At 42.6% G+C, this 13,367-nt stretch overlaps 1 protein-coding gene and 1 long non-coding RNA gene across 3 annotated transcripts in view; one reads left to right on the top strand and one right to left on the bottom strand.

Moving 5' to 3' along the window:
- The window catches only part of LOC110220020 (uncharacterized), a 51,883-nt gene that overhangs the window by 23,605 nt on the left and 14,911 nt on the right, over positions 1–13,367 (bottom strand). The window contains exon 5 of one of the 2 annotated variants that reach the window (XM_021003871.2): positions 11,979–11,982. In XM_021003871.2, the coding sequence (XP_020859530.2) occupies positions 11,979–11,982 (4 nt within the window). Of the gene's footprint in view, positions 1–1,342; positions 1,429–11,978; positions 11,983–13,367 lie in introns of those variants that run through there. The other variant, XM_078145930.1, reaches the window with a different exon arrangement.
- On the top strand, positions 5,316–7,176 carry LOC110220008 (uncharacterized). The gene is made up of 3 exons (XR_002327767.2): positions 5,316–5,394; positions 6,492–6,708; positions 7,063–7,176. It is a non-coding gene; the product is annotated as an uncharacterized LOC110220008 (long non-coding RNA).

Raw genomic sequence — 13,367 nt, forward strand, 5'->3', positions numbered from 1 at the left:
CAGTAGATTCTATATAAATGCTTATGCCCTCTCTCTCCCTCATTTCTCATTTGCAAGTCTGATGAGGATGCCATCTATGTTTTAACTGAAGACATTAATAAAAATGTCAACAGCACAAAGTCAGAGGCATGCAGGGATCCCTGGGGTACTCTAGAAGAGAAACCTTTCAAAATGATATTCAAACTATTAATCAGACCAGACTCTTAAATTTAACCAGTTTGGAAGTGACACAACTGTATAATCATTTAGCTCATATCTCTCCATCTGTCCTGCAAGAATAAGGTGGAAATATGCCAAATGCTTTGCAAAACTCTAGGTTAAGGGGGCAGCTAGGTGGTTCGGTGGATACAGCACCTGCCCTGGAGTCAGGGGAACCCGGCCTCAGACACCTGACACTCACTAACTGTGTGGCCCTGGGAAAGTCACTTAATCCCGTTGCCTAGCCCCTCCCCCAAAAAAAATCTAGGTGAAAAACACCCATATCATTCTTTGTTCTTTGCAAACGTCCAAAGATTTGTGACAGCGACTTTACAATGTTTGCCAGTTCTTTCAGTATGTAGGGCTGATGATTTGAACTTTTTTATGGATTGTGCTAGGTCTTAATCAACAAACATTTATTAAACACTTACTACATTGCCAGGCACTGTGCTGAGTGCTGGTGACACAAAGAAAGGTAAAAGCACGGGCCCCTGCCCTCAGTGAGCTCACATTCCACGGGGGAGAGGGGAGAACCAGAACAAATTTTGTGATAATGATAGCTAGCATTCACATACTGCTTTAAGGTTTGCAAAGCACTTTACAGACGCTATTTTAATTAATCCGCAGTCAGTTCTGCGAAGCAGGCGCCTCAGCATCCCGTTTACAGCTTAGGAAACCGAGGCCGGCAGAGATGCAGTGAGATCAGGTGGCTCGTAAAGGTCCGGCCTCCCCGCCTGCGGGCCCAGCTCCACGCCGTCCTCGCCCCAGCCCCGCACAAACAGAGCGGGGCCTCCGCTCTCAGCGGCGCCTGCTCCGATCCTCCTCCCCCCCAACGTTAACCCTTTCGGGTCTCCCGGCTCCTTCCCCACCCTCCACTCTCCATGCTACTTTTACAGGACCCCCGGTTCAGCCTCAGTTTCCATCGCCTGGCCAGAGGCCCCTCCCCCACCGATGATGGTTCCACCCACCCCCATTTCTGGTTCAGCAGAGGCCCTCCCCCCACTCTCTCCCTCATCCTCGGTCCTGCGGAGCCCCTCCCCCAATTCCCTTCCCCCACCTCCAGCCTAGCAGAGCCCCTCCCTCTGCTCCTTCCCCCTCTGAGGTCCCGCGGAGCCCCTCCCCCACGCCCCTTACACACACTCACACGTCTCACTGGGGAGGGGAGCTGTGGTCACATTCACCGTCCCCTCGGAGCCGCCCCACGACAAAACCCCGGAAGGCCTGCCTGCGCGCGGACTGCGCCTGCGCAGATACAACTTCGAGACTACAAGTACCAGAATGCCAGAGGAAAGGGGAGGGGCCTGAAGAGAGCGGTGGGGGATGGGGAGGGAAGAGGCGGGGCTGGGGCGGGGAAACTGACGGGAGGTGGGGGGCGGGCCTTACCCTTCAAAATCAAGGCCACCCTCTTCCATTTACAGAGGGGGAAACCGAGGCCTGGGGCCTTGACCTCGGGGAGGCTATGGGGTGGGGCGGGGAGCCCCTGGATCGGGCTTCAGGCCCTGCCTCAAACTGACGTGCTGTATTACCTTGGTCTGGTCACTGAACCTCTCTAGGCCTCAGTTTCCCTATCTGTACAATGGGGGGGTGTGACATCGCAGGTCAAGAAACTTTAAAAGGATACTAAGGGATCAAGGCAGTGACCAGCCAGGATCCCAGAGGACCCCTGGTGGGGCATGCTGCCCACGTCCTGGCAGAGGAGCTGGGCTCAGGGTACAGATGGCACAGCCCATATGGGAATCTGTTCTGTGGGACCGTGGATACTTGTTAGGAGGGCTTCGTTTTGCTTTTAAAAAATAGAATGGGGATAGGATTGTGCCCCTTCCTCCCAAAGAAAAATATTAATAGCATTTATATAGTGCTTAAAGGTTTGCAAAGTGTGTTATGTCGTCATATCTTCACAACAACCCCATGGTTGCTATTATTATTCATATTATACAGAGGAAGAAACAGAGGGAGAAAAAAACTGACACGTCCAGAGTCACACCACTAGTAAATGTCTGGGGCTAGAACTGAACTCAAGTCTTCCTGATTTCAAGTCCAGTACTCTACCCGTTTTATACCATCTATCTGGTCACTGAAGCAGTTTTTTTAATGCCCAGAAGAGAACAGAAAGAAGGCCAGAAATGCTGGCAAGTAGGACAGCTTTGAAATAATAATGACTAACATTTATACAGCACTTACTGTATGCCAGGCACTGTGCTAAGTGCTCTACAATTATCATCTCACTTGATCCTAACAACCCCAGGAGGTAGGTGCTATTATTATCCTCACTTTACAAATGAGGAAAACGAAGCAAACAGATGTTCCCAGGCCCCTCTGGTAGTGTAAATGTAACAGGCCTGGCTCTCAGAGAGTCCTATCAATACCAACTGTGTTATATCAGGCACCCACTTCCGCATGAAGACTTTCCTCTTGGCCCCAGCTACTTCTGCCCTTCCTCCCAAACCAAGTACCTAACTACCGGTACATATGTGTATTTATTTATTTTATGCTAGATATATTTTATATGTACTTGTTATCTCCCCCATGAAAATTCTGGGGTAGAGATTGTTTGATTCTCTGTACTTGCAAACCAGGAACATTTAAATGCTTGTGTGATTGGCTGAACGTTACATGTTCAATATTACTGCATACTTAAAAAGAAAAGCTAACTTTTACATGCCAGAAATTCTGCTTCATGTTATGAGCCTCTTTCTGTTCTCTGTACGTAGAACTGCTCACTTTATTTGGTAGTTGTTTAGCTCAGCTGGGTTGCTGGTCTACTCTGCCATCTTGGCTTCACCCCATCTTTTTTCCTTTACTCCTGTTTCTAACTTCATTCTATCTGCTGATGAAACCACCAATTTACCCTTTACTTTTACTAAAAACTCCAAAGTCATCATTAATTTCCCTCTCTTATTCCCACATTTACTTAACTTTCAAGTCATGTCCATAGGACACGGTTCCTCTCCCATTGGTTTCTTACCAGAGCCTTTTCCCTTCAGCAACCTGAAAAAGGGATGACATTTTCCATCATCTCTCTGGAAGACGGAAGCCAGAAGCAATGGCAATATCCAAAGAGTCTTAAGGGATTCAAGAACTCTCTCCTGCTCTCACCAACTCCACAAGATCCCTCAGGCACACAAAGGCCATTATTTCTAATGAGGAGAGTTCCATACCAATGCACTTTGACGCTGGGGTTGCATAAATGTTCAGTTATAAGTTTTCCTCTAAGGATCCCATAGTCATGTAGTCTCATTATATTTCTCCTTAATATAACTTTTATTATTTCTAAGGTGTAGTCTTGGATCATTGATTATTTAGGAGGATTTTTTTTTGTTTCCATTAATAATCATAATAACAATAGCTAACATTTATACAATGTTTTAAGTTTCATGAAGCACTTTACATATAACATCTCATCTGATACAATGACCCTATGAGATAGACGTTATCTTCTCTTTTTTACAGAAAAAGAACAGGTTCAGAGAGGTTAAGTGACTTGCCTAGGATTAATCAACCCATCAATCAACATTTATTGAGTCATTGCTATATGTCAGTACTGTCCCAGGTTTTGGTGATACAACCATTGATAATTAAACAATCTTTACTCCCAAGGAGCTTCTATTATATCTGGGAAGGCATCAAGCACATATGTAAGTATATACATAATCAATACAAATAAATACAAGGTAGTTAGTGAGGGCAGTAGTGATTGGGAGGATCAGGAAAGATTCCAAGGAGAAAGTGGTGTTTATGCTGCATCTAAAAGGAAAAGAGGCAAAAGTGAGGATGTAGGACCTTCGAGGCAGAGAGGAGAGCCAGCGTGGACACAAAGATGTGAGACGGAGTGCGAGGCAGGAGAACAGACAGAAGGCCAATTACGTTGGATGGCAGTGTGGGAGGAGAAGTAATGTGTTATGAGGCTGGGAGGATATTGAGATTAGGTTATAAAGAACTTGAAGAGCTAAACAGAAGAATTTATATTTTATCATAAAGGCAACGGGGTCCCACTGGAACTTGGCAAGTAGGGGAGTGGCATGAATGGGTCTGCGCTTCAGGAAAATTGCTTTGGGAGCTAGGTGGAAGACAGATTGGAGGGGGAGAGATTTGTGGCTAGAAGACTGTTACAGTCAAAATAATGTAAACCGAAGCACAAAGTCCTGAGCATGATCCATATATTAGTAAAGCATGAACTTACCAATAAATAGTGTGTCAGCTTCCTCAACGAAGTGAAGACCCCTAATGAGGGGGCCAGCTCGCTTTTATAGATTTTGGGGAGTACAGAACAAAGAACGTGACTTTGCAGGCAGGTGACAAGTTGTGACTGGTTACAAGAGCTCAACATCACGAATGGCACGATCGATATGACTGATTTCAGAGCTGAGGCACGAAGGACAATATGATTGGAGGGAAACTGGGAATAAAGGGCTAGCAACGACTCCCTCCTTCCCTCCTGTGACAAAGAAATGTTCACTGCTTGAGTCCACCTGCAAAGTCAGAGGTAGCGGACCAGACTTCTTTGGACAGCAAGCCAGACGTCCTTGAAGGATAGCTTGGCGTTGTAAAGATACCAGACCAGACTCCCTGGTGTCCACCTACATCCCCCAAAGATAACAGACTTCCCTCTGGCAAGAATAGAATGCTGATTGGCAGGAGAACTGGATTTCTAAGCTTAGCTCATTACAGCTGAATTTCTGAGTGAAGTTCAGAAGCGAAGAACTATGACTTAAGTAGTTACAGGACAAAATCAATTAACTGTAAACAGGATCAGTTAAAAAGACATGGAATCAATCTGATCATTTCAAGACCGATTAGGAAGCCACTGCAAAAATTCAACCACAGCTAGTAAGCATCTTATGTAGGATCTGAACTCGTCTTCCTGACTTCAAGTCAACTGTCAGGCTGCTGCACATGCAGTCAAGTACTCATTACAATTTTTATTCGCTTTTCTGACTTAAAAGCTACCATAAATTTGTGGTCTCTTTACAATACCATATATGTCTACATGTATATTTATAATACAATAATGTAGCTAATGTTTAAAAGAGCCTGGGACCAGCTGCTGTGGCCCAGGCATAGAATCCTGTTAGTGGAGCGGGGGTGGGGGGCACTGAGCTTGGTGGATTGCTTGACTTGCGGAGTTCTGAGCTAGCATGGGACTGAAGTCAGTTAAACATCCACACTAAGTCTGGCATCAGTATGAGCCTCCAGCAGGTAGGGCCAATAAGCTACCTAAGGAGGGGTGAAACAACCCAGGTCAAAAAAATAGGCTAAAGATTTAGGGGAGGGGCAGCTAGATGGCACAGTGGCTAAAAGCTCTGGCCTTGGAGTCAGAGTTCAAATCCAGCCTCAGACACATAACACTTACTAGCTGAGTGTCACCCTGGGCAAGTCACTTAACCCTGATTGCCTTACCAAAACCAAACCAAAAGAAAAAAACAAAAAAACAAAAAAAGATTCAGGGGAGCTGGTGGCACGGTAGATAGATTTATGCACTGAGCCTGGAGTCAGGGAGGCCGGAGTTCAAATTCCAGACTTAGACACCTACTTCACAGGGCTGTTGTGAGGATTGGCACAGTGCCTGGCACATAGTAGGAGCTATATAAATGCTTATTCCCTTTTCATCTTATTCAGGGCTGATCAGTATTGAGATCCAGCCTCCAAAATACATATATACATATATAGCCAAACAAAGAAACAAATACATAAGAAGTCTGAGGTTTCTCTCCTATAATTCCCTGGATATTTTAGGTGTCTGACAAGGATAGGAAGTCCAGGGCCCTGGGAATGAATTACTAGGGACTTTTAACATGAGGAAAGTTCATTAGTATTGTTTAATGTGCTATGGTGAGATGTTTCAGAAAGAAAAGAGAGCTTCCATATTTTACGGGAAACATGAACTTGCAGTGTGGTATAGGGTGGTAATCATTCTGCCTGTGTAATGGAGAAATTAACCAACGACAGCCCAGTCCTTAGATCATGGATAACGTGCCCTGCCCGGTATCAACCCAATGGCGGCTTGCTAAGCCTGTTCTGGACATATGTTAATGGGTGCCGGCACTTCCCCAAACTTCACAGCACATGAACATATTCTGTTTCCTGCAGGTTTACCACACAGCGATGACAAAGAGGCTTTTACTGCCTGCAAATGAACAGCTTTCAGTTTTCTAGAGGGCAGAAATGCTGTGGCTCCCTGGGTGAGGAAACAGGCATCAGGCCCTACCTTCCACCAGGTTGCCTTGTGGCCATGAACACATGCCATCTGTTTCTATTATCTCTTGTGCTTATTCTTTCCTGATCGCACATGACAGATATTCAGAGACAGAACTGAACAGGTTGTTTGTATGAGCTTTGAAACACTGAGTCATCAGAATCCACCAACCAGTGTCAGTAACAGAGTCTGCCAGGCAAGTCAACACCCAAGTCCAGAGAAGAGACCACGAAGGATGTGAGTAACCTGCTTGATCCAGCCCAGCTGAGCATGGGAATGATTCATCTACCAGTTATACACATCTGCAAGGGAATTTGGTGAGGACTATGTTAAGGGAGAAAAGGATTCCCAGGGCCAGCTGGGAAGGGGAGGCTTTGCAGCAACCACTTTGAGTCCACTATGCCCAGAGGATGCATGGGCATGTAGAGGAGGGAGTGCATCTTCCAGTTTGGGAGATGTTGTACTTAGGTCCTTGCTAAATATTTCCAGAAAATATCCCTTAGTAAAAGCTAATTGATGTTAATTGGTGAATTGAAGCTGGAGAACACAATAATTTATATTAATTGATGAAATGATACTAGGGATTGGGAGAGTGATCCTAGAACCTGTACACTGGTCAAACAGATGACCTTCTCCCTCCCCTCACAAACCTTCTTCCTCCCCTCTCCCAGACTGGCGGCAAAACCAGGTTATGTTACAAACAGCAGAGAGACATGTTGGAGACCAGCTAGAGACAGTATGGCAGTGAATCTAAGGGAAACAGCGAACAGTAACCACACCTTATAGCAGACCAAGATGGCACTTGATCTTGGAACTTCCAGTGATCTGTGTACTCAACAGCCAGGAACAGAAAGCTTTTGCCTAGACAGTCTGCCAAGACTGGGTGTTGGTAAGAGTATTCTTCCCCTTTCCCCTTGAGATTCTGGGCCTTGTGAAGGGAAAAGGAAAACTCCCCTAGCAAAAGCATTTGGTCATGCCCACATGCATCAAAGATGTGGTGTGGGGAGGAGAAAACATGGGTTAGAAGTTGAGATTTCAGACTTTTTTCTAGCAGTGGCTTAAGTGTTAATTTCTTTTAATTACACTCACTAAACTTACTTTTCTGTATAAGGCGAGTGTGTAGTCTTTCTGGGTCAAAAATTGGGGAGAAGAAAATACTCTGGTGAGAATGGGAGCTCTGGCTGACTATAGGTAATAAAAGGAGACAGGAAGCCAGAGATCTGGGAAAGTCGATCCTGCATGAGCAGAGGGACTGAAAGAAAGCTGAAGTTGGAACTGCTCAAGTGTGGAGTGCCACCTGGTGTCTAATACTGAGATTACACACTGAATAGCCTCCTAGAACTTGGAAAAGGCTTTTCCTTTAATCTCTTTCCTTCAGTTTCTACATATGTAGTTTTCTTTGCCAGAAAAATCCCATTCTAAGCAGAATCACCTCAATGTCTTTGAATTAACAGTTGCAATTGCAATGCAGAGGGAGAAGTAGATGTCTTTTGGAATATTTATGGGGAAATGCATTGAATGCAACAGTATCATTCTTCATTCCTTATTTGCATTTAATTTTGTATTACCCTGTTTCATCTATTTGGTCAATATGTGTTATCAAAGTCCCTGCCCATTATTAGATCTTTCATCAAGAAAGAATTAATGTTTATGACTTAACTTTTCTTTTCCCATAACGGACTATGTTCACTTAGGCAGAAGATGTACTATGGTATAGGCTCACTTCCTTTGACTTTCAGTCAATGCATTCAATGCAGCCTCTGAGGCTGGGATGCAACAGAGTATAGGTCGATTCTCTGTCACTTGTGCTCATTTTGGCCTCACAATTAACACCAAGAGAACAGGTTCTCCACCATTCATACACAGAACCATTGGTTACAGTAAATGGGGAAATTCTGAATGCCGTAGATAAGTTCACTTACCTTAGCAGCAGACTTTCCAGGGATGTACGCATAGATAAGGTTGACAAATACATTGCCAGAGCTAGTGCAGTATTTGTGAGCCTCCAAAGGAAAGTGGGTGAGAAGAGGTAGTAAGCTGCTTACCAACTTGAAAGTCCACAGAGCCATTGTGCTGACTTCATTGTATGACTGTGAAACCTGGACAATATACCAGTGCCATGCCAGAAAACTAAATGGCTTCCACTTGAATTGTCTTAGGAAGATTCTGATCACCTGGCAAGATAAGGCACTGGACACCAAGGTCCTTTCTTAAGCGGAACTGCCAAGCATTCAAATTCTACTGCAGACAGCAAAACTCTGATGGGCTGGCCATGTTGTTCAAATGCCATATGTATGCTTGCCTAAAAGACTATTTTATTGAGAACTAACAAAAGGCAATGTCAGGAGTGATACAAGAACACTCGCAAGGTCTCTGAAGAATTTTGGAATTGATTGTGAGACCTGGGAACCAAAAGGGATTTCAAAGTAGAGGGACTAGTTTTAGACTTTTACACACCTATAAAAATACACAAGCCTAAAAACTCCCCAGATACCTTCCTCCCTTTTTTAGTAAAAGAGGTAATGAGCCAAAAACAGTTGATGAGGGAAGTAAAAGTTGCAGCTTCAGTGAGATCAACTCAGGCCTTTACTACTGTATTTCAGAAGTAGAAAGTTTCTAAGAGCCTGGGGCCAGGGAGACTGAAGAGTCAGTGTATTTACAGTGTTTCAGCTGAGAATACCCCAACAAAATATGTGGAGGTGGTTTAGCTACGTCATCATAGCAACCCAGTGAAGCTGAGTGCCTAACCTCCAAAAACAAACTAAAAACTAAAAGCTTATTTAAGAATAAAAGCCTACAATTTGGTAAGCAGGCACAGAATATTTCAGTTTCAGCAAAGCACTGAATAATTTCATGCTATTCTTGTAGATATGATGGCAATTTGTTGGTGAAATGATAGTAGAGCTCAGCAGATTCAGAAATGGTAAAATGACTAGAATAAAAAAGAACCGATATTTTAACATCCATTGAAAGGAAGCCTCTAGTAGGATGGTCCAGGGATTTGTCCTTGTCCAAGTGCTATTCAAAAAGTCTATCAGGGACTTGCATGAAGGAATAGAATATCCTTGACAAACTCATAAATGACATGAAACTGGGAGGAAACAGCTAACCCTGGGAAGCGGCAGAGTCAAGATCCAGAAAAGTCTTGATTGTCTAGAACAAGAGTCTGGACTGAAATGATAAGATACTTGAGAGAAACATTTGAAATCCTATACTTGGATTTAAAAAAATCAAGCAGTCAACAGCTTATGTGAAAAAGATCTGGGAATTTTAGTAAACTGCTAGTTCAATGAGCAAACCATTACACAGCAGCCTTAAAAAAAACAAATACTATCCTTTGGTGCACTTAAAGAATCCTAGGGACAAAAAAGAGTCAGTTCTACTGTGCTGACAAGCCAAACAAATCGCAGGTTGTAATTAAATGGTGCAGTGAACAGACAGGACAGTCATGGAGTGTATGGAGATTTATTACAGGTACACACAGGAATAGCTGTTAATCAGCGGCACAAAAGGCATTGAGTACAGCTCACCGCAAATCCCAGTCTCATAGCACAAACAGCCACGTGTCACTCGACGCTCCACGTTACTTAGGAAAAAGCAGGTTCGACTGATAGAATTGGCCAGTAATGTGCCCGAGATGGCCATACCATTCTAAATACTCCATCAGGGAAAGAGGCTTTCATGCACCCCAAGGGGTCAGTGGAAAAGAAGTGGCATACCACGATATCTTCCCAGGGAACACAGGATGGAGGAATCCTGCTGAGTGAGTGACCTGAAGCTTGGGCCTTTATTTTTGTTCCAAGAGGAAATCTTCCTTAACTGGCCTCACAAAAGTACAATTAAGGGGAATTCAGAAGTTCAGGGACAAGTACATTCCTACTCCATTGCTAGAGGGAAAGCCAAGAAATGAGAAACGTTCATTATTATATTTAAGCAGAAAAGCAAAACAGAAGATGTGTAGTACCTCTTCCTCCTCTGTAAAATGGAGACAATAGCACCTTCTACTTCATATGGCTGTTACAAAGATCAAAAGAAAATCCTATGTAGACGACTTTACAAACTTAAAAGAACTATACAACAGTGCCGTGCTAGTATTACTATTACTGAAGGGCTCTCCAAAAAAGTGAAAGGCTAAGGAGGTGGCTAAAGAAAGCTCTATTAAGGAGGATGTTACTCCAAAATGACTAAGAATTCACTTGAAATTAAAGCTCCAGATGTTTTTTTCCCTAATGTTTCCTCCTGACAGATCAAGAATATCAGTAGAGTTTAAGCTCAAACTTTCTCTGGACAACATATCCCATAGGTTTTGAAGATCAAGAGGGCACCTCAGAATTTTTTATAGTATTTTAATTTTGAGGACACCTATCTATAATGAATTTATTGTGGAATATGGTCTACGCTGCTGGTCTAAATCTAATTTCTGCCAGACTGCTTTCTGGTTTGCCCAGCACTTCTCACATAAGTTCCTTCCTGAGTAATTTTATGTTTTTGAGTTTCTCAAATGCTAGTTATTGAGTTCAATTGTTTATTTCTTGTCTAATCTGATCCACCAATATTTTCTATTTTTTTAAACCAGTGCCAAATAGTTTTTTGATAACTATCCCTTTGTATTTTGAGGACTGAAGGTGCTCTCCCCTCCTCATTCTTTTCTTTCTTCATTATTTCCCCTAATAAATCATTCAGGGGAGTAACTGGTGGAATTGCAACCTGGCAACTACCTCTGCAGGTTTTGCAATCCCTGCTTCCTTAGCAGCCACAGCTAATAATGACCCAGAAAATGAAGCTCTCACCATCAAGGTCCTTGGTGCTGTTAAATGGTTCAACATCAAAACAAGACACGGCTTTATTAATGGAAATAAGATTAAAGAAATGCATTGTCATATGCTGCATAATAGGGACCACAGGCCCTTTCCGTCTGACTTGCAGGTGAAACCTCCCACGTGGTGTTTTCCTCTACTTGAACATGAGCATCTTGAGATCACGTGATAGAAAGAATCCATGTACATACACATTTATATCTTAGCACAGTGTTTTGCACATAGTAAGATCTTGTTAAATGCTCATCCATTCGTTTTGCTCCTTCAAATGAATTTAATCATTCCAACTTCAGAAATAATCCTTTCGGTAGATTTACTGCTATAGCCTAAATCATTAAGTTAACTTTCACAGTATTGTCATTTTTTATTACATTGACAAGATCAAGCCATAAGCACTGAAAATTCTACCAGTTTGTTGTTTTATTTTGTAATTATGTCTATATAAACACTGAGTGTGTTTGGGGGACTGAGTTCCAGAAATTTCATGTACTTTTAGTTGTAAATGCCGTTCAGTCATTTCAGTTGCATCCAACTCTTTGTGACCCCATTTGGGGTTTTCTTGGCAAAGTTACTGGAGTGGTTTGTAATTTCCTTCTCCAGCTCATTTTACAGATGAGAAAACTAAGGAAAGCAGGGTTAAGTGACTTGCTCTGGGTCACACAGCTAGTAAGTTCCCGAGGCCAGATTTTAACCCAGGATGATGAAGTAGACTCCTGGCCCTGGCACTCTATCTACTGTGCCACTTAGCTGCCCTTTATTGTGATTAGGACCTCGCTATTTCTTCTTGGATTTTAAGGCTGCCATACAAAACTGCTGTTGGTTTCTGTGGGCTTATTTTGCGGCCTGCATCTTTACTGAAGCTGTGGTCTCAGTTTCTTTGCTGACTGCTTAGGATCTTCTAAGTAAGTCATAATGTTATCAGCAAATAGGGATAGTTTTGTCTTTTGTCTACCTTAATGTTTTTAATTAGTTTATTTTATAGCTACTTCTGGAATTTCTAGAACTGTTAAACAGTGAGGAAAGTCTGCTTTACTTACATTTTGCTGGGAAAACTTCGTGTTTCTCCACTGCATATAACGTTAACTTGGCTTAAGACACTTTGGATCATATTTTTAAAGAAAAGATCCTTCTTTGCATTTTATAAAACTTTGTAGCATTTTAAAGTATAAATTAGTACTGTTCCTCATAAAAAGTTATTTTCTGCCTCTATTGAGATAATCATGTAACTACTGGTTATAAAATGTTTTCCTGATGTTAACAACCCCTAGGTTCCCATTACAGATTCAACTGGATCATTGTGAATTTTTTGTGGAGGTTAAATTTGGAAAGTCACATATAATGTCAGACTTTTTCAACATGCTAGTTGGGTTTGCTGAACTTTTATTTTTATTTTAAGGAATAGTTCTCTGAAAGAAAGTTGGGGAGAGTTAAAAGTAAGAAATAAAGGCAATGTAAAAACAAAATGTCATAAAATTATTTAAAAAAAAAAGAGATGCAAAAAGGGCAATCTTGGATTTCGTCTCTTACTATCCACGCTATTATTTGAGACCAAATAAAACTGATCATTTTGGAAGAGAACATATGTGAAACCTGACTGCTTTTCATTTCCTGAAATAGAGCATGATTCATTCCTCTCCAAACATCAGAACCCTTCACATTTATTCCTCCTCTAACTTATTAGCTTTGATGTAAAGAGCAAACACACCTGGATACAGCAATTCTGAACTGCTTAGTGAACCAGAGTACTTGAGCTCATAGCTTTAAAACATTTGTAGTGAGGAGGTGGAGATGAGGGTGTAGGGACATTATTTTGCATTGTTATAGATGTATCACGCCATCTCACTAAAACACTGACATTCTGAGTGGCAGCATTGCTTAGTGACTAGAGAGCTGGCTATAGAGTTAAGGAAATCCATGTGCAAGAAACAGCCCTGACACCCTGGCTGTGTGACCCAGGGCACGTCAGAGCCTCGTATCACTCCTGGGGCAACTTCTTTGCCTCCAAGTTGAAGAGTCTGTACTGCGTTGCATCGGTAGAGGGGCTTCCTATACAAATGAAAATTGCAGGACTTGTGAAACTACTATAAAATAACTGTTACCACACAAACAACACAGGATATTGTTATTTCAAGGCAAGTCACAAGTCAATAAAACTGCTG

This window comes from Phascolarctos cinereus, unplaced genomic scaffold (genome assembly GCF_003287225.1).
Source record: "Phascolarctos cinereus isolate Bilbo 61053 unplaced genomic scaffold, phaCin_HiC Scaffold_726;HRSCAF=1367, whole genome shotgun sequence".
In the NCBI taxonomy this organism is placed as follows: domain Eukaryota; kingdom Metazoa; phylum Chordata; class Mammalia; order Diprotodontia; family Phascolarctidae; genus Phascolarctos; species Phascolarctos cinereus.